General features: G+C 46.0%; 1 protein-coding gene across 2 annotated transcripts in view; it reads left to right on the top strand.

The window, feature by feature from the left end:
• Positions 1–1,973: 1,973 nt before the first annotated feature.
• SNX27 (sorting nexin 27) overlaps positions 1,974–26,919 on the top strand; it is a 48,726-nt gene continuing 23,780 nt past the window's right edge. The window contains exons 1-2 of one of the 2 annotated variants that reach the window (XM_074938812.1): positions 1,974–2,276; positions 25,693–25,924. In XM_074938812.1, the coding sequence (XP_074794913.1) occupies positions 2,002–2,276; positions 25,693–25,924 (507 nt within the window). In that variant the 5' untranslated portion in view covers positions 1,974–2,001. The remainder of the gene's footprint in view (positions 2,277–25,692; positions 25,925–26,919) is intronic. The other variant, XM_074938811.1, reaches the window with a different exon arrangement.

Genomic DNA, 26,919 nt, shown 5'->3' with positions numbered 1-26,919 from the left:
TTGCAAACAGTAGTGAGATTCAGCCATATTGGTGCATATGTGTTGACAGTAAATACAGCAGTTGCCAACACCCACTTTTCTGTATCCTTGGGTTTCTCTCTCTCTCTCTCTGTCTTGTTGAGAACTTGCTGCTTCTCTGGCTGGAACAAACCTTCTGAGCTAAACACTTTGGGCTCAGCTGCAACCAGCTTTTGTTGGGGTGGGGTAAGCGTGGGGTTCCCTACCCTGCTAGGTAGAGGGAGACTATATCAGAGTGAAAGGAATTGACTAGCGTTGCAATGTCTCATACTCTCCCCAGCCAATGATATAACAGCACGGCACCTCCACCTTCTGGATGATGGGCGTGCTGGAAGGGGGTACGTTCCAGTAAATGGAGCCCAAGCGGCAGCAGACGTTTTGGAAGCTTTCTCATATGCCTCATTTCACTGTGGAGGGGGCCTTTCCAAAGGGCTAGCCTAGGAGGATTACAGTGCCACGCCAGCTAGGAGGATCTGTTGCCTCATACATAGTTTGTAAGCTCTTTGGGACAGGGATCATCTTCGTGTTGTGTGTTTGTACAGCGCCTAGCACCATAGGGTCCTGGTCCGTGACTGGGGCTCCTAGGTGCTACTGCAATACAGATACATCATAATAATGGCCTGTGATGGAACTTGTGGGAGCTGGAACGTGGTGTAACACGTAACTTCTGACACAACATGGTGTAGGGTGAAGGCTGGATGTGCGACCACCATGTCGGCCTGGCTGTGGGGGCGTGATGACATTTCAAAAAGCAACGGCATTGCAGAGTGATGCGGGTGATGTCACACCACAATGTGTTGTCAGCCTAGACATGTGCCACCGTGGCACTTCGTCACAGCGGCCATGACATCATAATGTGTTGCCACATGATGTGATGGGATGGTGGTTTTTTGACATGATGGGATTCCAATGCAATGGGCTGTCATGAGAGTAAACGTGATGACATCACAGTCCGATGACATCTCAGTGCAGCTCGGTGCCCTTGCAGTTGCTATGGCAATGAGTGACAGCTGCCATCTGTGGTGAGCGGGTGCGGTCAGAGATGATGCCCCACTCCAGGGAGGGCTCAGGTCAGGGCTCACAGGCCCCAGGCAAAACTACAACCCAGAGTGCCCACCTCTTCCCACACACAGTGGTTGGGGCTCTCCTTATGAACTACATCTCCCATGAGGCAGTGCCAGGGCTTGTGGAACTACAATTCCCATGAGCCTCTGCATCCGGGAGATGGCTGAACTACCTTTCCCATGGAGCTGTGGGGGCAACAGCACCTGTGTCACCCATGAGGCTTGGGGGGGGGTTGAGGTGACCCCAGACTACATTTCCCAGGGTGCCATGCTCCCCAGGCATCCCAGACTCCGTTTCCCATAGTGCCATCTGTCCCCAAACTCTCCAGACTACATTTTCCATGGGGCCGTGTGCCCCTCAGTTCCCCAGAATAAATGTCCCATAGGGCTATGCACCCCTCAGGATCCCGGGCCTACATTTCCCACAAGGCCCACCAGGCTGGGCTCCACTGACTACATTTCTCCTTGTTCCCTCAGTATTCCTGGACTACATTTCCCATAGTGCCATGCATCACCAGGCTCCCCCTCCCGACTCTATTTCCCATGGCATCCTGTGCTCCTCAAATTCTCCAGACTACATTTCCCGTGGTGCCATGCACCCCCTCCCCCTGGCTTCCTGAACTACATTTCCGATAGTGCTCTGCGCCCCTCAGAGACCCTGAACTACATTTCCCATGGCGCCGTGCGCCCCCTAAGTTCCCTGAACTACATTTCCCATGGTGCTGTGCGCCCCTAGGCTCGCTGAACTACATTTCCCATGGTGCTGTGCGCTCCATAGGCACCCTGAACTACATTTCCCGTGGTGCCATGCGTCCCATCAGGCTCCCTGAACTACATCTCCCTTAGCACTTCGGCAGCTTGGCTACGGTGGTCGGTCAGGGGATCGCGTGACGGCGACGGCCGCGAACTGCTCGGCAAGATGGCGGACGAGGAGGGCGAAGGGCTGCAGCGCTCGGCGCCGGCTCCGCACCGTAACGGGGGGGGCGGGCCCGGGCCGGGGGGGCCCCGCGTCGTCCGCATCGTCAAGTCGGAGTCCGGCTACGGCTTCAACGTGCGGGGCCAAGTGAGCGAGGGCGGCCAGCTGCGGAGCATCAACGGGGAGCTGTACGCGCCGCTGCAGCATGTCAGCGCCGTGCTGGGCGGGGGGGCGGCCGACCGCGCCGGGGTGCGCAAGGGGGACCGCATCCTGGAGGTGTGAGTACGGGGGGGCCGGGCGGAGAGAGAGAGGGGGCGGGAGGGGGACCCCTCAGAGTGACCCTGGGGGGGCGGGGCAGTGGGAGGTGGGGGAGGGGCGCCCCTCCCGCCCAGAGTGACGGGGGGAAGGGATGGAGGGGGACCCCTTCCCCTGCCCAGAGTGATGGGGGGGGGCGAAGGGCCCCTTGCCCAGAGTGATCCGGGGGGAGGAGGGGGACCCCTCCCCACCGCAGAGAGGGATGGAGGGGAAGGGTGGAGGGGGACCCCTCCCCTTGCCCAGAGTGATGGGGGGGGCAAAGGGCCCCTTGCCCAGAGTGATCCGGGGGGGAGGAGGGGGACCCCTCCCAACTGCAGAGAGTGATGGAGGGGAAGGATGGAGGGGGACCCCTCCTCCTGCCCAGAGTGATGGGGGGGCAAAGGGCCCCTTGCCCAGAGTGATTTGGGGGGTGGAGGGGGACCCCTCCCCACCGCAGAGAGTGATGGAGGGGAACCTCTCCCCCTGCCCAGAGTGATGGGGAGGGGGAGAGGAGGTGGACCCCTCCCCACCACACAGAGTGGTGATGCAAGTACTTGAGGCGGGGGGGACGACTGGAACAGTTTGTATTGTGGTGGTGCTGAGAACCATTGAACTTGTGTCTGATGGAAACCACTTCAAGCCAAGGCATGCAGCAGTGCCCCCCAGCACCTATGGACTGGGTCCCTGAAGGGGGGAGGGAGAGCTGAGGGGGAGGGGACCTCTCATGGAGGACCCGGGTGGAACCCCTGAAGGAGAACCAGCCCCAATGGAGCTCAGAGAGATGTTTTGGGGCGGGGGGTGGGGAGATTACATACTGGAGCTGGGACTGTGGGGGACCTGGTAGAAGATGACCTCCTCCCTCAAAATCCCTTACTTCTTGTAGGAGTGGGGCCTTGGCAAGGGAAGGGTGCCATCTTGGGGGGCATTTGGGGCCCTGAGATCTCTAGCCATATAGGCTGGAGTGCACAAGTCGGGAGCATGGGGGGACTGCCTGATGGCAGACGGGGAGAGGTGATCTTTCTGAGAAACTCTTCTATGGGAGACCAGCAGGGGAGGGGGACCAGGGCTGGGGAGTACCCTGGAGATGGGAGCAGGGCTGGGGAGACTACGGGATGAGGATATGGAGTAGGGCTCTGGGGAGGGGGGGTTGGGGGACAGCAGAAGGGATCAGAGAGATTTCTGTGGGGAGAGGGAACTGTGGTGTGCAAAGGGGTCTGCATCCTGGAGCGCTTGAGCATATGCTGTAGGGGAGAGGGTTAATGCTTTCCCTTGGGAATGGGAATATGCCTCAACCAGGACAGAGACGCCTCTCTGGGAGAATCAGTCTCTCTGTGGGGAGAGGGGAGGTGATCCCTGTCCACATAGGGGGATCCTACTCCTCTGGGACTGGAGGGAATATAGGTCAAGGTGTATAAGGGGATTTACATCCTTGGCAGAGAAAAGGATCTCCCCCACCCCTGCTCTCTGGGACTGGAGGGAACATAGGTCAAGGTGCATAAGGGGAATTGCACCCTTGGCAGAGAGAAGGATCTCTTCTCCCCACCCCAGCACATACTCCTTGTGGAGAAGGGAAAGCTCTCTCTGGAGATAACCTAGGATATTCTCCCCACCTGTATGTTTCCAGAATAGGGTTTCAATCCCCTCCCCCCCAGCCCCTACATGGAGGAGCGAGTGCAGAGGGAGCCACTTTCTGGAGGTGGGGCTGATTTTATTCTCATTTCACATCACTTGGACAGTGGTACTGGACTGTCATTGGTTTCTGGTCACTTGCACTGGTCCTATGCAGAGAAGTGTTTAAATCCTGCAGAGGAAATTTTAAATACAACCTCCAACAAAGCCTCTGAATAAAAACATTTAAATCCTTATTATATTGTCTGATTTTTTTTTTTTTTTGGTCACAACTTAAAATTTGGCCGTAGACTGCTAGGTCGTGTCTCCAGTGTTAATTGAGCCTCCTTTATAGCTTGTCCTTGACCTGTTGAGATTTTGAACTGAATTTCCCCTGGCACATTGTAATACTTCAGGTGGTTTCTGCGGTGCCTCTGGCTGTTTGTGATATTTTCCCTAATTGTGTTCTGCTGTAAGATAAATTAAAAATACGTAAAGATCAATATGTCTGCAGAGTCAGTTATCTTGAAATACTTATTAAATATGAGTGTTTCATAGCAATAAAAATGCCTTGGTTTCCAGTCTTTGGGGATTTAAGTGTGTGAGGGAGAAGTGGTTTATGTTTTGTCCCACTGAATGGGAAATGTTCTTACAGACCCTTGGTTATGTGAGTATTCATAACCTGTGCCGGGGGAGCCTTGTATCCACAATGGGCTTTCTGCTGTGTGACCCGAATATTTGTGTTTTGACTTTCCTTCGCCGAGAACACATTAATTCACTGGGTGAATTCTGCAGCTAGAGGATGTATTTAGAAAACAGTATTTATTGACTGAAGGAATATTTGTATGCGTTACAGGACCCTGAGTCTAAAATCCTCCACCTCCTTGTGCTCCCTATGGAAAGCACTAAAGAGAATTGAATGTTTAAAATTATTGAAATAGGTTTCGAGGCTATGGGCTGGCTTTGGGGTTTGACCCTGGGAGCCAAGGATTTGCTCTTTGTCCAGGTTACTTGGGGGCAGATCCTCAGTTGGTATAAATTGTCCAGTGGAGCCAGGACAATTAACACCAGTTCAGGATCTGACCCCTAGTTTCTTTCACATGGCAATATGTCGTTTAGTGGTTAGAGCAGAGGCTTGTGAATCAGGACTTCTAGTGAGCTCTGCTCCAGCTCTTGAAAGGCCATGTAGTCTAATTGCTAGAGCAGAGGACTCAGTCAGGACTCCTGGGTTCTGTTCCCATCTATTGGAGGGAATATAGAATAGTAGGCAGAGCAGAGAACTGGGACTTGGGATTCCCATGTCTGGCTCTGCCACTGACATAGTGTGTGTTCTTGGGACAAAACACTTTAATCTCTCCCAGTGTCTCTGCTGTCGTAGCACTGGTGAAATAGGGAAATAGGAGGGTCCCCAGTGCGAGAAAGCAAATATCAGATCTTACTTTTGTTAACTTAAGTGCGTAAATTGGCACCCTAAAAAGTTAATTGTTCCTGATTGCATTTTGTCAGCATGGAGCAGAGGATCCTGTGTCTTTCACACTTAGCTGTGTTATTGCTGGATCCAACCCCTGGAAGTAATTCTAGTATTGCAGCACGTTGGAGGAGAAAACAATAAAACTGACTCCAGAAATAGCATTGATTTCCCTTCCTCTCCACAGAAGCGCAATGATGGGAGTGGGGTTCCCTGGAGCTCAGGAGGCACACATATGTACCAGGTGTGCTGTCGTTTGCTGATTTTGGGGCACACTGAATCCAGTGCTTTCTAGTTGGTTGACTCTGAATAGTGTAACCGGCTCTTAAAGTTAAGTTCTGCAGAGGATCATCTGATGCTGCAGAGATAGCACTGGTAGAGATGGACTGTTTTCAGACTTGGATGTCGAAGCTAACTCATACTTAAGCACAGGGGCTCTGGAATGCCATTTAAAGTGTATGTGTGAGGAACAATAGATCTGCACCCTGCATCAGCCTGACTTCTCTGCCCATGGATCCCTATACCCACCCCTTCCAAATTTGACAAAGTGGTATTGTGACTTGGTGTGCAGGGTTGCAGTGCCACACAGTTTGGCCCAGCCAAAAAGTGGTTGAGCCATGGTCCGGGTGGCCCCCCTGCCCTCCTTCCCAAGCTCCACGGCCTGTGATTAGGCAAATAAATAGAGATCCTGAGACTGAATAGGAATTGTTGAGTGCTGATCATCCCTGAAAATCAGGCCATTCTTTTAGGTGCCTAAATGCATCCGTGTTTGCAAATACGTATATAGTGTTTCGCATCTTCAAAAGCACTAAAACTGTGTGCTTCCGAGGTGGGCTTTGTTTGGAACTCACATAAGCTGAGGCAAATTCCGTGCGATTTTGCTATAACAAAGCAAAGTAACATTCTTTTAGAGCATGAAACTGGGATGAGGTCTCTTGGGTCCTGTTCCCAGCTCTTCCACTTTCTTGCTGTGTGGTTTCGATCAAGAGAGACAAGGTGGGTGACGTAATATCTTTTATTGGACCAACTTCTGTCCAATAAAACAGAAGTTGGTCCAGTAAAAAAAATTATTGCTTCACCCACCTTGGGCAGTCTCTAATATCCGGGGACTGACACAGCTACAACAATATGGCATACATGTTCTTGATCACGTCATTTAACTTTTTTGTGTCTTGCCTTATCTATCTGTAAAATGGATATAAAATGTAAATACAGTGGGTGCCATTTAGAACAGGATATCTAGCACGCTGGGTCGTTAATTTTCTGCAGTGTTCCTCATTAAAGGAATAGGGAATTCCATGGTAAAGAGGAATACTAGGGTGTAGTATTCATCCATTCTTAGGTTGTAAGCTTTTCGGAGTCGGGACCATCATTTTGTTCTGTCTTTGTAGAGCAACTAGTGCAATTGGCTCCTAGGTGCTATCACAATAAAAATATTTTGTATGGCATCTCTGTGGGGCTGTGAGGGTTAACATCTGTAAACTACTTTGCAATCTGTGGGTAAGCATTATACATGTCTGACGTTTCTCAACAGTGTCTAATTGTGTTTTCTATGCTTGCTATAAAGCACTTAACTGCATGATACCCTGATATGAATCTCCCCCTTGTAACTACTAGCTCAAAATGCTTGGTTTTGAAAGCTGACATTCCAGCATAATGACTGCGAAGCGCTTCTCTAATCTTCTTAGCGTGTTGTCTGTTTGTGGGAGTTGAGGGCACTGAAGGCAGATAAAGAAAGCAAATTTAGTTCCTTGATTATCACCTTGAATGACAGTCATAACTAATCTTTTTAAAAAAAATGTCTCTCACAGGTGTGCAAATCACTGGTTACAGCAAAGCTTGCTTGAGATGATCTAATAGTTATAGATGGAGTCAAGTTTTAAGTATCAGTGAGCCATGTGTAGAAGAATTGCCTGGTGATTAAGACATTGGCCAAAGCTAAATTCAGTTCATAGCTCTGCCACAGACAGGAACGCTAGCAACTGGCTTACCAGATCCAACAGGTGGTCCATCTGTGCTGGTGTCCTGTCTCCAACAGTACGTCAAAGAAATATGCAAAATAGCTTGAACTGCGCATTTTTTGAAAAATTTCCCTTGGAGTTTAGTTTATGCCCTGACACACAAGCGTTAAGAATAATTTAATCTCTTTCTCAGTTCCCTGACCATAATATGGGGATAATACTTTCCTGCCTCATAGTGTGTTGTATGGATGAATCTGTTAATGTTGGAGGTGCTCAGGTACTGTGGTAATTTGGGGCTAGATGAGCACTTAGAGAAAATATTTTGGGTGTTCTACTAATTGACTTTTCCAGTTATGCCTCTGGGATGTCAACAGCCAAATAAATTATTCATAATAGGTGAGAAATTAGCCATGTCTGCAGGTTATTTAAAGACCTGAGTAATACATTGGGGACTGTACCAACACCCTCTGGGCTTGGCTGGACCTATATATGTGGGTGCGCGCACGCGTCTGTTTTCTCAGTGCTGTCACATAAAAAGACTAGCTCCTCCTTGTTTGAATGAGATTAAACTCATCTCTTTGCTCTGAAGTCTAACTTTGTGCATGGACTTGAGGCACAAACAGCTGATTCTGCTTTGGAAAAGTACAGACACTGTCTCTAGAAAAACAAGGAGGCAGCCGTGTGTGCTGCTTTTTCAGTGTTTTACTGCTTGCCCAGAGGGCAAATTGCCAGAAAATCACCTTACGAAATGGTCAGCAGGCTGAGCTAGGCCGAACTCCCTTTAACTGAGTGACTTTTCTGAGACCTGCAGGGCTCAGCTTTAGTGCTCAATACTGTGGTAGCGAGTGTTATATTATAGCTCATCAAGTACTTGAATTAACGTTCCCTGAATATACCTCACTTTCTCCTAGCAATTTTGCAATTCAGTCTTGGAAACTTTTTAAAAGTCTTCCTGTAATTTTAGCTGATGAGCAGCTGAAAAACATACTAGTGCTTTACAGTGATAGTGCTCAATTCCAGGCCTTTGAATGTATAAAACGAGTAAGAGGATTGCATGGTTTTGCGTTTTACCAAATTGATTCACCATTTTCCGCTCATTGGTTGCTGTTAGTTCTGTATCGCTTGAAAGACTCCTCCACTTGTAAGTCTGTATGCATAACTACTTGCACAGTGCATTAAGTCTTATTGTTTTACCTTCTTTGTTTCCTGTAAGGATACAAAACCAAAATCCTTCTCAACACTAGCTGATTGACTTTCTTCCTCAACATAATTCACTGTTTGTATATTGCTGTGACAGTTTGTTTTTGTCTTTCTAGTAGTGTTTATAAATCCACTCTAATGAAGGGTTCTTGTGTTATGGGCTTTTCATCAAGCATACAATTGAAAAGCTCTTGCATGTATCCATCTAAGCTGATATAAAATTTCCATAGTATATTTAAACAAAATCCATGTGTGTGACTAATAGCACCTGAGACTACTGAAGCTGAAATAATTTATAGCTACTTTTCACCACTTGTTCAGCATTTTGCATTTCCTGCAGGTTGAAAAAATGAAAATATAAGCTGGTCAGTTTCCCTTGTGTTGAGTCAGTTTCACTCTCTGGTTCTGGTATAGTAGGACAGTGCTGTGTTGGGGCTTCCGACACTGCAAGGAGGAAATGGTTATTTTGAAAACATAAAAGCTCTTGGAAAAACATATTTCATACTAGGATTGAAATGTTTATTTACAAAGCCTGAACCCTAGGCTGAACGCTAATTGTGTCCTGTTGAAACTAGCAGTATTCTAGTACTTTGCTACCTCACTGTAATGCCTTACGGTAGTAATAAATGAAGAAGCTGGTGGGATGTGTCTCTTTGGGTATTTGTGTGGTGTCACGGGGTCTAGGCTGTGCCCCAGCCTGTAAGTGGTCTCCTTGGAGTGACCCCTTTACTGTGCTGGGTCCCAAGGACCCACACAGATCTACAGAGTCAGGCCTGTGGACTCCAAGACTGGGTCTTTGACCCCAGCATTCCCTGTCTGTCTCTGTGGCTCCCTCGAGTGAATCCAGCCAAGCCAAACTCCAGCGGGAGGCTTGTACTGGGCCCACACTATGCTCACCGGGAGTATTTACAGTGACACAGGCAGCCTTTTTCAGAACAAGGGAGCCATTGATGAGTCACCTGGCTACAGAATCCGAATGTCCTTGGGGTAGCACAGAGAGGCAGAAGTTATGCCATAGTCCACTCTGGTTAAACCAGTGCCCTGATGAGCCAGCCAAGCTGAGATGGACTCCACCTCTGGCTCTCGTCCTGTGTTCCGCCTTTATCTGCCCAGCTCCGGGCTCCCGAGTCCCTCCAAAAGGGTCGCCCTTCCTCCAGTCACCTGACATCTTGTTCTCCAGCTCAGTCCCCGGTCCAGCCTGCGGGGTCCGGGGTGGGAGTTGTTTCCGGCTGTTAGATGGTCAGTCCTGAGGTCATCTCCTTGTCTTGCTTGGGGTTCCTGCTGTTAGTGTTGAGTCCTTGGGGCAGTGGCACAGAGGAATGTTCAGGAGTCACGGCAGGGCCCTGGTCAGCCCCCATGGGCGAGCTGGGAGAGAGCTGTACCCAGTCCTGCCCCAGCTCCCCCGGCCACTGTCCCTGCCACAGCCCTGGTGCCCAGCTGCGGCTCTGGCCCTAGCTTCAGCCCCCAACCATGGCTCTGGCCCCGTCCGCAGCCCTGGCTGCCAACCACAGCTCAGGGAGGGGCGTGGATGGGGTAAGGGGGGGATGCAAGGTAAAATGTTCAGGGATCACTGTGTTAGGGCATCTTTGTCTTGCTGGACCTTCTGTTGGTTTGGTTTGAGCCAGTTCTTTTCCGACTCCATTCATTCCCCCAGACAGTGAGGTGATACACACCCCTCCTGCACTGTCCCAGGAGCAGGGTTAACCCTTTTGCACCCACTGGGTAGCAATGCAATGTACAGAGGGAAACTGAGGCATGCCGAGGATTCATAAAAATATTACAGAAAATACCCTCTTTGTCACACGTGGCAAGAGCCATATAAGTGTTACAAGATTTGTTGGGAGAGTTGTGATGGAACTGAAAGTGGTGATGAGATACAGTGCTATCAGAAAGATCAGCAGCAATCGGCAAGATGATTGAAGTCTTGAACTCCAAAGAGAGAGTACAAACCGGAGGACTTCTCAGAACCCAATTTTCGCTTTCTGACCAAGTGAGGAGAATACTATATGAAAGGCACTGAGCCTAAAGGCTGTGTCTACATGTCAGTATAACTAATGTCACTCAGAGGTGTGAATAAATCACCACTCTGAGTGACATAAGTTAAACTTCTCCTGCCGACATAGCTCCTGCCACTTGTGGGGGCTGGAGTCGTTAAGACGACAGCAGAGCTCTTTCCCATTGGCTTAGAGTGGCGACATGAGAGAGCTTCGAGTGGCACAGCTGCATTGGTGGATGCGCTGCTGTAAACTCTCTGCTGTAGCCATGCCCTAAGATTTTATCTACAATACAAATGTTATGCTGGTGTAGGTATCCTGCCATAGCCCCCTAGTGTGGACACAGCTTCTGCTGATGGAAGGAGTTCTTCTGTCAGCGTAATACCACCACTTCCCCAAATGACATTATTTATGCTGACAGAGGCAGATTTCTGTTGGCATAACTGTGTCTACACTGAGGATTTTGCCGACATAACTGTGTCTACACTGAGGATTTTGCCGGCCTAACTGTGTTGGCTGGGGGTGTGGTTTATTTCACACCCTGACTCATATAGCTATGCTGACAAATTCTGTAGTGTAGACCTGGACTAAATGATACTCTGTCCTTATTGGTGCGATTCTTTGTTTGCTTGTATAAGCTGAAAGAAAGTAATTGCTGTTCAGTTTCCAGAATTGATATCAAGCTTTATTTCTGAAGTGACCAAAAATACTTACCCCCTTTAGTAAGACGAAGTATTCTTCCTTTGCCTAGTTAATTCTTACTCATTTTATGGCAACATTTGTTTTTTAAAGCCTTTGGAAATGTTAGCACGAGTTTTTGTGTGTACTTCAAAGCCTTTCTCACTAGCATTACTTTAAAGTCTTTTTTATTGCTTCCTAAACAGAAGAATGGGAACTATATCGTACAGTAGTGTTGAGACTGTTAATACACATGGAGCTGTTAGAACTTCCTTAAAATGGCATGACAAACTTGTGTGAAAACAATTACTAAATGATCCAGGCTCTTTTCTCAGTGTGAGGAAGATAGCAGTGGTAAAGTCAGTGGACTTCAGTTTGCTTATGCTGTCTCTACTTAATGGGTATTTATCGTACTCAAAGAATGTTAAAACTAGGACTTGATTTTTGAGCTGGAAAAGAGAAAGGTCAGCATACAAGTGTTTCCCTTTGTTAGGAGCATACTAGAGATGGGAAATACTGATTAGGTTCTAACTGAATTGCCAGGGCAGGGATATGTTCTGTTTTTGTTCTCCAGTGCTCTCTCCAGCCTCGTTCTAACGGTCTCAAGTCATGAGGTTTCCACTTAGGCCAGGTCTACACTAAAAAGTTAGGTCGACTGAGCTGTGTTGCTCAAAAAAAAATCTACGCCCCTGAGCATTGTAGTTAAACCAACCTAATCCTGGGTGTAGACAATGCTGGGGCGATGGAAGAATTCTTCTGTTGACCTAGCTACTACCTCTCGGGGAGGTGGATTAACTACAGTGGTCGGAGCACCCTTCCCATTGCTGTATTGAGTGTCTACACCAGTGGTTCTCAACCTGTTTACCATTGTGGGCAGCTCTATCTGGGTTATGTGGGCCGTGACCACACAATATATATACACCTGTATGGCCCTGAGGATGTCACATGGGCCGCAGCTGTGTGCTGATTGGGCCGCAAGCGGCCCACGGGTCAAGAACCACTGCTCTATACTGAAGCGCTACAGTGGAGCAGCTGTTGTACTGTGGTGTTCCTAGTGAAGACATAGCCTAAGGCCATGTCTACATGTACATGCTGCTGTAGCTCTCCAGTCGGCATAAAAAACCCGCCTCCGCGAATGGCAGAAGCTGCGTTGGTGTGAGACGCTCTCCTGCAGAGGTAGCGCTGTGCACACCAACGCTTATGTCGGTGTAACTTATGTCACTCGGGGGGTGGTTTGTTCATGCTGAGCGACATAAATTATGCCAACGTAGGCTGTAGTGTAGACATAGCCTTAGAGACTATTCCACTGTCTGAAACATTACTGTTTAGATGGTAAGCTCTTTGGGGTAGAGCCATGTATGTGTTACTGGTGTGGGGCTTTACACAGGGAAAATAGTCAAGCCACTAAGAGAGACTCTCTCGCCATTTCCCCAGGAATTTCAGGGTTTTATGCCTTGTTGTCAAAGATGAAATTGCAGAAGTATCATCAAAAAGAAAAGGAGGACTTGTGGCACCTTAGAGACTAACAAATTTATTTGAGCATAAGCTTTCGTGAGCTACAGCTCACTTCATAGAATGTATCATCTTTATCCTAGGATTGAGCTGGAGGCAGACTGGATGGTTGAACAAGTCTCTTCCAGCCCTAATTCCTATGGTGGGGAAGGATCTGCTAATGTAACAATGCCCAGGGATAAAAGTTATGGCTGTCGATTAATTGCAGTTAACTCACACAATTAACTCCAAAAAAATTAATCGCAGCTTTAATCGCACTGTTAAACAATAGAATACCAATTGAAATTTATTAAATATTTTGGATGTTTTTCTACATTTTCATATATATTGTTTTCTGTGTTGTAATTGAAATCAAAGTGTATATTATTTTTTATTACAAATATTTGCACTGTAAAAATGGTCAACAAAAGAAATAGTATTTCTCAATTCACCTCATACGAGTACTGTAGTGCAATCTCTTTGTCATGAAAGTGCAACTTACAAATGTAGATTTTGTTGTTGTTACATAACTGTACTCAAAAACAAAATAATGTAAAACTTCATGGCCTACAAGTCCACTCAGTCCTATTTCTTGTTCAGCCAATCGCTAAGACAAACAAGTTTGTTTATGTTTACAGGAGATAATTCTGTCCTCTTCTTACTTACAATGTCACCAGAAAGTGAGAACAGGCATTTGCATGGCATTTTTGAGGCTGGCATTGCCACTATTTACGTGCTAGATATGTTAAACGTTTGTATGCCCCTTCATGTTTCGGCCATCATTCCAGAGGACATGCTTCCATGCTGATGACACTTGTTAAAAAAAATAATGCGTTAATTAAATTTGTGACTGAACTCCTTGGGGCTCTGTTTTACCCGTATTCTGACATATACTTCATGTTATCGGATGATGACCCAGCACATATTGTTCATTTGAAGAACACTTTTTCACTGCAGATTTCACAAAATGCAAAGAAGGTACCAATGTGAGATTTCTAAAGATAGCTACAGCACTCGACCCAAGGTTTACAAATCTGAAGTGCCTTCCAAAATCTGAGAGGGACAAGGTGTAGAGCATGCTTTCTGAAGTCTTAAAAGAGCAACACTCCAATGTGGAAACTATGGAACCCGAACCACCAAAAAAGAAAATCAACCTTGTGGTGGTGGCATCTGACTTAGATAATGAAAATGAACATGTGTCAGTCTACACTGCTTTGGATTCTTGTTGAGCAGAACCCGTCATCAGCGTGGCTGTATGTGCCCTGGAATGATGGTTGAAGCAGGAAGGGACATAGGAATCTTTAGTGCATCTGGCACATAAATATCTTGTGATTCTGGCTACAACAGTGCCATGAGAACACCTGTTCTCACTTTCAGGTGACATTGTAAACAAGAACCAGGCAGCATTATCTCCTGCAAATGTAAACAAACTTGTTTGAGCAATTGGCTTAACAAGAAGTAGGACTGAGAGGACTTGCAGGCTCTAAAGTTGTATATTGTTTTATTTTTGAATGGATTTTTTTTTTTTACATAATTCTACATTTGTAAGTTCACCTTTCATGATAAAGAGATTTCACTAAGTACTTGTATTAGGTAAAATGAAAAATACTATTTCTGTTTTTTACAGTGCAAATACTTGTAATCAAAAATAAATATAAAGTGAGCACTGTACACTTCGTATTCTGTGTTGTAAATGAAATCAATATATTTGAAAATGTAGAAAACATCCAAAAATATTTAAATAAATGGTGTTCTATTATTATTTAACAGTGCGATTAATCACGAATAATTTTTTTTAATTGCTTGACAGCCCTAATAAAAATTCATCTGAGATGGCAGTCTGCTTACAAGATCCAGGTTGGCTTACCCTGCACAACCCTCTGTGAAGTGCCTAGTTCCTGGTGTACCACTTGCCACTAGGCCTTCATCAGGTCAAAATAACGTTTTTGAAAAGGATCTGTACTTTTACTTCTCAGCGGTGCTTCTTTAGAGCTGTTTATTGTTTGAAATTCTTTGAAGGGCAGAGACCAGTTATGAAGTTGAATCTGTAGGATTCAGTAGAGGTGAAGACTTGAATTTTCGCTACATCCTCTCCCCCAACCTACTTGAAATTTTGAAAGTTACTTCCTTTCTCTCATCTGTTTGGGTTGTGTCAGCTCTTAGAGGCAGGGCTGTCACTGCTTATGCAGCGCCCTGCATCCTGGGGCCCCAGTATTGGCACCTCTAGGTGCTACTACTAAAATCTGTTGCTGTAAGCCTGTATTGCGCTGTCTAGTAGGTGAATTGTGCCATACAATTGAAGTCCTTACCTCACAGTGCTAGATGTTTGAGGATAGGAACTGGTACAGTCCACAGCAGACTATTGAGATCTTTATTGGTAGAACAGATCAGTGAATGTTTAGTCAGTTGTTTCTCAACTTCAGTGGCCTTTGGAAGGGGAAAGTCAGGACTCCAGCTTGGGTAAGAGTGTGAGGGGTGTAGGAGCAGAGAGGTGCAAATGATTGAGTTTCTGTTTCAGAGGCTGATGCAGCAGTTGTGGGGAAAGGTCTGTTACATTGCTACAGGGTGATTCATCTTCATGTCCAGCAGAGGCCTCTCCTGAGGAGGCTGCTGATCTATATGGTTACTGTCCTTGTCCTGGGATCTTTGTTATCTATAGTGTCAAGAGTATTACTCTTTCCACCCCACAGTTAGCAACCTGCTCCCATTATTGTAATAAAAGAACGTTGTGTGACTGGACTCCTGACTCTGCACTTAAAAGCAAATCTATTAGCAGGGAGAGATTTTTAGTGAGAAGGACTGGTGTTAAGGGGCAGGTAGTGAGTGTGAATGGCTTGCTAGTGATTCACTGAATTTTATGGGACTCTTAATACTTCTTGACAGACAGACCTACTTGGAAGAATTCTGAATCTCGGATAGAGCCAGAATCATACATGCTCCAAGTCAGGTGTCAAGAACAGAAAGAGGTGAGGGAGTGGGCTGGGGAAGAGTCCTCTGTTAACAGAGGTGGACGATACATGAAATCGTGGTGAGAGTAACAGTTCTGCTGGTTCGGCTCCTTAGAAAGAGGTCACTTTTAAAACCTACACATATTTTGGTCCCTGGAACATTCTCCTCCAGTAGTGGGATGGTTGGGACTTGTTGGGTGAAAGGTGCACACAGGTGAGAAGGCAGCTTTTAGAGTTAGTCTTTTGTTGACATTTTGCTCTCCACTAGGGGAGGACAAAGTTGATTTCAAACTTTTTCCCTCAGGCTGGATTGATTTTAAATCACCATGTGGAAAGCTGCCATTTAAAATCTTCAATTTTAATCAACTTTCACATTTGTATCTGAGTTATTTTCTAAAGAAAGGTACACTCACATTTGAAACATGTTGATTACTGCTAAACAGAGCCTTCACACTAGATTTGGTACATCTTTTGCTAGGTGGGTACACTATAATGATATGCATTTATTTAAGCAATTATGTAGCTTAATATTTTCAGCTTCTTAATTGTGCATATTTAGTATGTTAGAAAATGAATGCTGTATTGCTTATTTACTACCATTGTACCCTATTTATAAAGCTTGACCGTAAAAGTTAGATTTCCCCTCGCCCCCCGTTTCTTTCTTTATATAGAAAAGCAGCCTTTAACTGAGTTTTTGATAGAGGCTCATGGATTCAGCATATTTATTTTTTTTATTTAAATGTTTTAGGAGATTATAACAAGCTTAGTCCTCAACATATTTTGTATTCAATTCAGATTTTGTTTTAAACAGTTTTTAATGAAAAATTTATAATTTAAATAACCAAATCAAAAAATCTGATTTAAATAAAAACTGATCCCCCTCCCCCAAAATCACTGATTTTTATCCACCCTGTTTAAGTGTCCTTGTTCTGGGATAGTTTTAGCATTTCTCTTGAGATGGTTTAGGAGAGTGAAATCCTCAAACGTTTTCTAGAGAGAGTTATAAATGTAAAAACTTTTAAAACCAGAAATACTGTAAACCTTGGAAATATCCCTTTTTAAGCATAGCGATGTGGGGAAATCCTACCTTATCAAAAATATCTATGTCCAGAGGCACTGACTTCACCAGTTCCCGGGAGCTGCTCGACTCCCGCCCCAGTCCTGCCTCTTCCCGCTCCCTTCCCCACCTCTTCCTGCCCCCACCCCTCCTCTTCCCTCCCAGTGCCTCCTGCATGCCGCTGAACAGCTGATTGTGGGAGGCACTGGGAGGGAGGGGGGAGGAGCTTCTCGATGCCCCAGTGGGCAGGAGGAGGAGTTGATCCGTGGGTGCTCCAGCCATGGAGTCAGCGCCTAGATCAGTGTCCCCCAAGGCCCCATTTACACTAGGAAAACCAAATACCGCAAATGGCTCCCTCTAGCAGGATGCCTTGCCCAGGGGCTGACGAGCCTTGTCATGGCAGATCATTTTGGTTCTCCAGCCCATTGGTAGTGAATGCTACCAATGCTTCCTCGTTAAGGGTTCCACCTTGGGGCTCCGTACAACTTTGCGTCTTGCAGCGAGACATCTCAGATTGGATAGGAGCCGACTAGTTCTCCTCTGGGACAGGGCGAGTCTGCTGGAAGGACAAGGGGAACTTAGTATCATTTTTACAACGTCCAGACAAGGGCGGAAGTAAAAACAAAACAAAATGCACTCATGTCCAAAAAATCCTCTAGTGTCCAATTGTCTTAGGAACCAATGTGTTTAAATTCTGGAAAACCAAACAGTTCTATCACTGAGTAAATATTACGTAGTTTGGCTAAGCTTATCTCGCCCTTCTGGAGGCTTCTGATTTGTCCGTGCCATATTATCAGGGATCCTAGAAATCCATTTGCCACAGAAAATTGTGGAATTTGCGTTTTTACAGAGAATCTTTAGTTTTTACATTTTGTGAAAAAATATAGAGTAGAACCCCGTTTATCTGCGCTCCGTTATCCGCTTCTCTGTATTAACAGAACCGCCAGCCCGGGGCGTTAGTTGTCAGCCCTGGCCAGCTGGTGGTTCGGTTAATACAGAGAGCGGGATAATGGAGGCTCGGACAAACAGGGTTCTACTGTACATCAGTAAAACGTCGTGTTCAACTGATACCTGTATATATTGTGGCTAGGGAAACTAAAGTTCCGCGTTTCATTGTAATCACGGCAAAATGCTGTTTTGTTTGTTTTTTTTAAATCGGAGAATTTTGGTTTTTATATCACAGAAAACTAGGATCCCTGGTTATGAAGTACTGTTCCCGTTCTTTGGCTTGGAGGTGATTACTCCTGGCTGAGTTGCTATGGTGACTTTATTGCGCAGGTGCTAGTCCTCTGGCCCCTGTGATATTGCACAGCTCCCTTCAGCGCCTTTGTACTGCCGAGCTGGGGCCTAGTGCAGCGGAGCAGCAGCAGGACTGCCCCTGAAATCGTCTCTGGGCTTATAAAGAAGCCTGTTGGGTTGATATTTTAAGTGACTGGGTGGCGGGGGGGCTTCACAGACAGTTACTTTTGTGCAAATGAAATGATACATTGCAGTAGTTAGCGACAGGCCTTGGCGTTGAGGCCCCGGGTTCTGTTCCCAGCTCTGGCAGGAAGTGTGGTTCTAGAAGGGAACTGGGGCTGTATGTATCCCGTTGCACAAGGAAGCAGCCGTTTTCAGATCAGCCTGGAAGCAGGCATGGTTAAGCAAGCTCTAGAAATTGTGAGTGAGGAGAGGAGGGCAGTTGATTATGTTTCTTGCTGGCATGACCTCTGTCAGGAGAGAGACGGGGGTGGCTCTGGTGACTGGGAATGAGTATTGAGTTTTTTCTTCTAGGGTCCTAGATCGTATCCAGCTCAGGTTGTGAGTGACTAAAAACTGTTTCCATCTTGTAGCCCTTGTGAAATGAATCTGGTGGATCTCAGTCCAGTTCCTATTGCATAGTCATCCATATTACCAAAACCACCATCACAACTGGCAATCCGTGGCAGTCTCTCCGGGAAACCCGGGATTGAATGGGCCACAGTAACTGAATTCTCTCCTACGCCCAACTCCCCCTCCCCATTTCAGGTCTGGATTGAAGCACAGAGGCGGCAGACAGTGTGAGGAAAACATGACCTGCGGCCCCTTGTGCTGAACCTAGTCTATGGACAAACAGATGGCGTCAGTCTCTCAGGCTGTCCATTGCTGCACTGTTTAACAACACTAACTTCACACTGAAGGAAACAATTCTTGGATAGCAAGATTTGCAGATGACACTAAACTGGGAGGAGAGGTAGATACGCTGGAGGGTAGGGATAAGATACAGAGGGACCTAGACAAATTAGAGGATTGGGCCAAAAGAAATCTGATGAGGTTCAACAAGGACAAGTGCAGAGTCCTGCACTTAGGACGGAAGAATCCCATGCACCACTACAGACTAGGGACCGAATGGCTCGGCAGCAGTTCTGCAGAAAAGGACCTAGGGGTTACAGTGGACGAGAAGCTGGATATGAGTCAACAATGTGCCCTTGTTGCCAAGAAGGGCAATGGCATTTTGGGATGTATACGTAGGGGCATTGCCAGCAGATCGAGGGATGTGATCGTTCCCCTCTATTCGACATTGGTGAGGCCTCATCTGGAGTACTGTGTCCAGTTTTGGGCCCCACACTACAAGAAGGATGTGGAAAAAATTGGAAAGCGTCCAGCGGAGGGCATCAAAAATGATTAGGGGACTGGAACACACGACTTATGAGGAGAGGCTGAGGGAACTGGGATTGTTTAGTCTGCGGAAGAGAAGAATGAGGGGGGATTTGATAGCTGCTTTCAACTACCTGAAAGGGGGTTCTAAAGAGAATGGATCTAGACTGTTCTCAGCGGTAGCTGATCACAGAACAAGGAGTAATGTTCTCAAGTTGCAGTGGGGGAGGTTTAGGTTGGATATTAGGAAAAACTTTTTCACGAGGAGGGTGGTGAAACACTGGAATGCATTGCCTAGGGAGGTGATGGAATCTCCTTCCTTAGATATTTTTAAGGTCAGGCTTGACAAAGCCCTGGCTGGGATGATTTAGTTGGGGATTGGTCCTGCTTTGAGCAGGGGGTTGGACTAGATGACCTCCTGAGGTCCCTTCCAACCCTGATATTCTATGATTGCTGTCTCATGAATAGGGCCCTACCAAATTCATGGTAGATTTTGGTCAATTTCACAGTCATAGGATTTTAAAAATCATAAATTTCATGGTTTCAGATATTTAAACCTGAAATTTCAGAGTTGTAACCGTGGGAGCCCCAACCCAAAAGGGGATCATGGGGGCTATTGTGCGGGGGGGTCGCGGTGTTGCCACCTTTGCTGCTGTGCTGTTGCTGGCAGCAGCGCTGCCTTCAGAGCTGGGAGGCTGGCCAGCATCTGCTCTCCAGCTGCCCAGCTCTGAAGGCAGCACAGAGGTGCAATACCGTGACATCCCCCCCACCCCCTCACAACCACCTTTCGGGTTGGGACCCCCAGTTTGAGAAATGCTGGTCTCCCCTGTGAAATTTGTATAGTATAGGGTAAAAGTACACAAAAGACCAGGTTTCACAGGGGAGTCCAGATTTCGTGGTCTGTGATGCATTTTTCACGGCCGTAAATTTGGTGGGGTCCTACTCATGAAATAAGTATCTTGGGGTTTCACAGACCCAGTGTAATTCTGTACAATTCCCATGCAGGGTAAACTTGAAGCACGTGAACTTCAGTTGAATGGAACAAATGAGAGACGTCAAGAATGATACTCAAAAACCAGTCGGAGAACACTTCAGTCTCTCTGGTCATTCGATTACAGACCTAAAAGTCGCAATTCTTCGACAAAAAAACTTCAAAAACAGACTCCAACGAGAGACTGCTGAATTGGAATTAATTTGCAAACTGGACACCATTAAATTAGGCTTGAATAAAGACTGGGAGTGGATGTGTGATTACATTCCCCCTCTACTGTTCCTCACACGTTCTTGTCAACTGTTGGAAATGGCTTGATTATCACTACAAAAGGTTTTCTTCCTCTCCTGCTGGCAATAGCTCACCTTACCTGATCAGTCTCGTTACAGTGTGTATGGTAACACCCATTGTTTCATGTTCTTTGTGTATATAAATCTCCCCACTGTATTTTCCACTGAATGCATCCGATGAAGTGAGCTGTAGCTCACAAAAGTTATGCTCAAATAAATTTGTTAGCCCCTAAGGTGCCACAAGTACTCCTTTTCTCATTTTTAATGTGGCACTAAATTTCAGTGACGGACAGCTTGGTTCAGTTGACAGTTATGGCTGCATTATAATATCCAGAATGCGAATTTAAAGGGAGCCATACACACTCTAATCCTGTGGCAGGAGGTGATCCGTGATGAGGGACTGTAGGACACAGCTTAAATAGCTATCTATCTTAGGTGCTTACCCGGCCCTCATTGCTAGGAGCACAGTGCCTCCCATTCTTTAATGCAGTGGTTCTCGCACTATTTACTATTGTGGGCCACATATGCAGCTCTGAATGTGTTATGTGGGCTGCATCCACACAATATGTATCCTACAGTAACTCCTCACTGTCCTGGTTAATGTTGTTTGCTAATCCATTAGAGAATGTGCTCGTTTAAAGTTGCACAATACTCCCTCATAACATTGTTTGGCAGCCACCTGCTTTGTCCACTGCTTGCAGGAAAAGCAGCCTGTTGGAGCGAGCTGGTGGGGGCATGGAACTAGGGTGGGCCGACAGCCCAGCAGGCTATCAATTGCAGGCAGTTCAGATGTCCTTCCCCCTTCTGCTATGTGCTGTTCCTGCCCTCTGTCTTGGAGCTGCTCCTGGGCGCCGCCTCCTTGCTGTGCGGGGGGTGGGGGAAGGGGTGTTGATGTCAGGGTATCCATGCCCCCACTTCTGTACCCCATCTCCACGGAGCAGGAGCGGATATGACAGGGCTCAGGACAGAGGGAGCTTGCTGGCAGCAGCTGCTGTCTCAGCTTGCTGATCTTCTTAAAAAGGTAGTGTACTTAGAGTGTGGCCAGCGTACTTAAAGGGGCAATGTGTGTCTGTCTCTCTCTCTCACTCACACATGGTGTGTGTCTGTCTGTCTGTCTGTCTGTCTGTCTGTCTCTCTCTCTCTCTCTCTCTCTGTGTGTCTGTCTGTCTGTGTCTCTCTCTCTCTCTCTCTCTCTCTCTCTCACACAGACACGCACATGGTGTGTGTGCCTGACTCATGGACCCTCCCCACCCCCGGTACTTTGGAAAGTGGAGGGAGTGGTGTGCTTTAATGGGATAGCATGGGTGGTTCATCACGTTCAGTTTCTGCAGGGAATGTTTGCAGCCACTGCCGTGCATCTGTTGTCTCCTCCCTCCATTCATGTTGCCTTGTACAACATTTACAACAATGTGTTAACCCTTGGGGGCTTAGCCAAGTGCTAGTTTGTCATTTAGCAGTAAGGCATTCCCTGGGAAATATTCCACCCTCTGACTCCACCACCTCAACCAAGCTTCACAGTCGTCATTGCTGTGTACAGTATTCAATTGTTTGTTTAAAACTTTATACTGTGTGTGTATATATTCCCCCCCCCCCCCCCCCGAACCTAACTCCCTCCCTATTTACATTAATTCTTATGGGGAATTGGATTCGCTTAATATTGTTTCGCTTAAAGTAGCATTTTTTCAGGAACATAATGACAACATTAAGTGAGGAGTTACTGTACCTGTATGGCCCTGAGGAGGTCACATGAGCCGCAGCTGTGTGCTGATTGGGTCGCCGATTGAGAACCAGTGCTTTCATGTTTTTATCCACACAGCCACCTCTGTGAGGTAGAACCCTGCTCTTCTCCCCATTTTACAGTTGGGGAACTGAGTCACAGTAAGGGCTAGTCTACACTAGAAGCACTACAGCGGTGCAGCTGCACCACTGTAATGCGTCTGGTGAAGATGCTCTATGCCGATGGGAGAGAGCTCTCCTGTTGGCATAATAAAACCACCTCTGCAAGAGTCAGGAGCTATGTTGATGGGGGAGAGCGAGCACTGTCTGCACTGGCACTTAGGTCAGTGAAACATATTGCTTATTCACACTCCTGAGTAACATCAGTGGTAGTGTGTACAAGCCCTAAGTACCTGGCCCGAGATCACACAGGACATCTGTGGTAGAGCAGGGAATTGAGCCCATGTCCCAGGCTAGTACCCGCACCATTGTACACAAAGTAATGCCACCTTCCTCAGGTGCTCAAAGCGTTTGAGCTTTCATTGTTCTGCAAACTCCTCTAAGCCCAGAAGAACCTGAAGGCAGTGTGTGTGGGGAAGGTTCACTTTCGTCTTTTAAAACGATACGGAAACCCTGGCTGCATAGAGCTTTGAACAGAATTTTAATGACCACGCTTAAGACCCTGGTTCAGAGAGTAACTTGAACCTGGCTGTGACAGTTGGATCCTGTCCATTTCTATGAGTACCCTCTTAAGCAGTTTTTTCGGCTTGGTTCAGAACCTTGAATCGGATTTGTAAGTTTAGACAATCTTTTCAGGGATGTTCCTATAAGTAAAAGTTCAGTAAAAGGTACTGGATATTAAGCAGTAAGAGCTGCCTTTTTTTTTTTTATTTCAGTGTTAGGGAGAATTTGGAAGGACAGAAAGCTAAATATGGTGGCTGCATTTCAAGCAGGCTTGGATAATTCTGAGAGTGGTGGTTGTGGCTTTCCGCAATTAGATGATGAAAATCCATTCTCACGCTCAAGGAGGGAGATATGGAATTGCCTGAGGGGGGTGTTTAAGAAAAAATTCTCTTCCTCCGCTCGCATGGGCAGCGTTTCATAACTAAGTGCGCACAGCTTTTCTTTTGCATTCCTCTGAAGCATCAGGTGTTCATGGCCAGAGGCACAGTATATGGGACATGATGGACAATTAGCTTGATAGGACAGAGCAGTTCCTTTGTGGCAAGAAAACAAATCGGGGGGCCTAGTTTTGGTCACTCTGACTTTAGTTGGATTGGAACCAGCGACCCCAAGATTAAAGGAGTTTCTCATTTCCCTATCCCTGAGCTAATTCTGTGTTCATGCCATTCCAAGTATGTGTTTTTGAGCAGCCTGTGCAGTTAATGAAGAGAAGGGGGACCGGTCCCTTCAGATGAGACGTGCTCTGTCTGGAGCCTGCAGCCCAGTTCCAGTGCATCTGGGCTGATTAGCGGGGATGCAGCTTGGACTGTTCTTTATACAACTGGATGTTTCAGATACCAAACCCTGACAGAGACTATTCCGTTGACACCATCTATGGAGGCTTGCTGCTAAATTTAATTCTTATCTGGGAGAAAAACAGCTCTCCCTCTCCCCCCCCCCCCCAGAACTGGAAGAAAAAACAAAACAGCTATGTTTGGATTTTATTTGACTACAAAACAAATGCCTTTAAAAACTGGTAACCAGGTGTGGTCTGTTGTCTCTTGGGCTATCCTTGGAACAGAACTTAGCAGAGCTTTACTGTCCAGTGTGTGGTGTTGAGAGAGCAATAACATTTGCAGTTCTTAGAGACCACTTAGTGTCAAGGGTTTCAAACCTTCCGTTTTTTTACATTGGGTTTATTTCCTAATTTAAATATTTGCTCTAACTCAACTGTTAGTTATGGGACTAGATATAGAAATTATTGGATTAAATTCTCTGGCCAGTGTTGTGCAGAAGGTCAACAAGGTGATCATAGTGGTCCCTTGAGGCCTTAAAATCTATTAAAGCTGCTTTCTGTTTGCTGCCTGATTGGAACAATGCACAATACTCATTATAAAGCTTTGCTTCCCTAACCTTGGACCTCCTTAGATTTGCGCTTTAAATTGAAAGCGACAAGTTCATCTTCCAGGGACCTATCTAGCAATGCACATTTTGGGAGGGTGAAGGATTGTAGTAAATAGTAAAGCCTATTTTGAAAATTACAGCAGGCGTATTAGTATTTAAAAAAAATTATCAAAAACTGATCATTGATTTAAAATCAAATGGGCGTTTCACTATCAATAAATCTTTTACTTTTTGGACTTCACATAGGTTGGAGAGTGAAACTAAACTGGTCAATAGAGCTGATATTTTTCTATCCAGGGGCCAAACTGAAAAGTGTGTGTGTAGGGAAAATTGGATCGGTTCAACCTGTAACTGATTTTTTTTTTTTTTTTGCACCGAAATGAAAAATATTAAAACATTTATTTCAACCCAAAACAAAATGTTTTTGGTATTTTTTGCTTTTTGGGTCATTTGGGAGGGTTGAGGTTCCCCCTTTTCTTTTGTTTTTTAGAAAAAAAAATTAGAAAAATTTCTAAATGAAATACAACTTTTGATTTTTGGAAAGATACTTCTTAAAAAAAAAAGAAAAAAAAAAATTCCAGCTGAATCTGTTAGCTGAATTTGCCAGTAGTTTTGGGTGCCCTGAAAAATGGAATTTTTGGCAAATTTACTATTTGCTGAGAAAATTTCATCCATCTCTACTGATCAGATCTATTCAGTTCTCTTGCACTGGCATACCTCAAGGTAGTGTTTGGCTTCCCAGCACTGCAAGTGAAGTGTTAAATTGCAAATCCTATTTCCGCTGCCATAAAACTGAAACCAGTTCCATTCATCAGGAGGGTTCTTAACCCCCCTTTTTATTTACTTTATTTTTTGCAAAACCTACAATTTGGGAGCTAAATAGATATTGGCTCAAATTCATGACTGGTGGAAGTCACTGAAGGGACATGGGATGTCAAACTGCATGATATTAGGCAGCTTCAGCTAATAATGTTGTAAAGGGAGTAAATAAGAAGAGCCATGTTGTTTTCACACTTTTTTTAGGCTGATCCTGGCTTGGTTTTAAGAAAAAGAGTACTTGTGGCACCTTAGAGATTAACCAATTTATTTGAGCATAAGCTTTCGTGAGCTATAGCTCAATTCATCGGATGCTGTAGCTCACGAAAGCTTATGCTTATGCTCAAATAAATTGGTTAGTCTCTAAGGTGCCACAAGTACTCCTTTTCTTTTTGCGAATACAGACTAACATGGCTGCTACTCTGAAACCTGGCTTGGTTTTGCGGCTTCTTAGGGACATCTGCCTTGTTTATAGCCTTATTGTTTTTTCCCTTCCCAGGAATGGCGTGAATGTAGAAGGGGCAACGCACAAGCAGGTGGTGGACCTGATTCGAGCGGGAGAGAAGGAGTTAATACTGACAGTGTTATCCGTTCCGCCCCATGAGGCTGATAACCTCGACCCCAGCGACGACTCTTTGGGGCAGTCGTTCTACGACTACACCGAAAAGCAAGCTGTGCCCATCTCCATCCCCACATACAAACATGTGGAGCAGAACGGCGAGAAGTTTGTGGTTAGTATTGGCTTGAGCATGCCTTGTGGAGTCCAGGATTGGTTTGTTTTCCTGCTGATCAGGTTCTAAGCTGTCAGAGTTTTCAGAGAGGCCTAGTTTTTAATCTGATCCCTGGATTCTGGTTGCCAGACCCTCTCCCTCAGCCCCAAAGAGGCTGTAATACTGACCATTCTTGGAACTCCAACTCCCATTATTTTCTTTAATTTTAGTGCATGTAAAAGGTGATTAACAGTCCCATGTATGAAGGCCTCTGATTCATAGAGCAGCAGTAGTGTGAGCTTTCCTCTGTATGTGATTTTGAGAGGCTGAGAAGGACCCATCATAACAGAGGAACCTCTTCTGGGGCTGAGATGACCGTGGCCTCCATGGTTTATTCAGTCCCTTGGCTTCTCTGCGGAGTCTGCCAGCAAGGAAGCCAATTAGTGCCTGTTATAATGGTGTTTTTTTGATGCCAACATGTTCCTGTTGGGATCAGGACTGGGACCAGCTCATTCGTGATGTTCGTTATTTTCAAAGGTATGTTACTTACACTGGCCCCAAGCTTACTCTTTTTCTGAACTGGGTTATCTGTCAGTTTCTAACCAGTTCATACAAGTGCGGTAGTTCTGAGCAGTGGGTCCCAGAGGGAGACCTTGACAAATGGCCTTTGGTTGACACTTTCTATTCAGTACCATCAGTTAGCTCATATATGCATCTATATCCTGTTTTATATTAAGTGCCTGGAACATCTGTAATCAATACCTAAGGAGTATGATCATTTAAGAAAAACTCTCCTCTCATGCTTGTGTCCCTACAGCTTCCCACGCAGCAAGTGAAATTGGAGTGATTGTATTGGTTTCACTCTGCTGCCTTTCCTGAGAATGTGCTGTGTGTATGAGTGATCCTTCACTACTGTTCAGGGATGGGGTCAAAGATTTCACATACAGGTGTTTAAGGTGGCCTGATTTTCACAGTTGCTGAGCATCTGCCACTCCCACTTAATTCAGTGGGAGCTG

Source organism: Natator depressus, chromosome 24 (genome assembly GCF_965152275.1).
Source record: "Natator depressus isolate rNatDep1 chromosome 24, rNatDep2.hap1, whole genome shotgun sequence".
NCBI lineage: Eukaryota > Metazoa > Chordata > Testudines > Cheloniidae > Natator > Natator depressus.
This window is presented reverse-complemented; position numbering and strand designations above follow the sequence as displayed.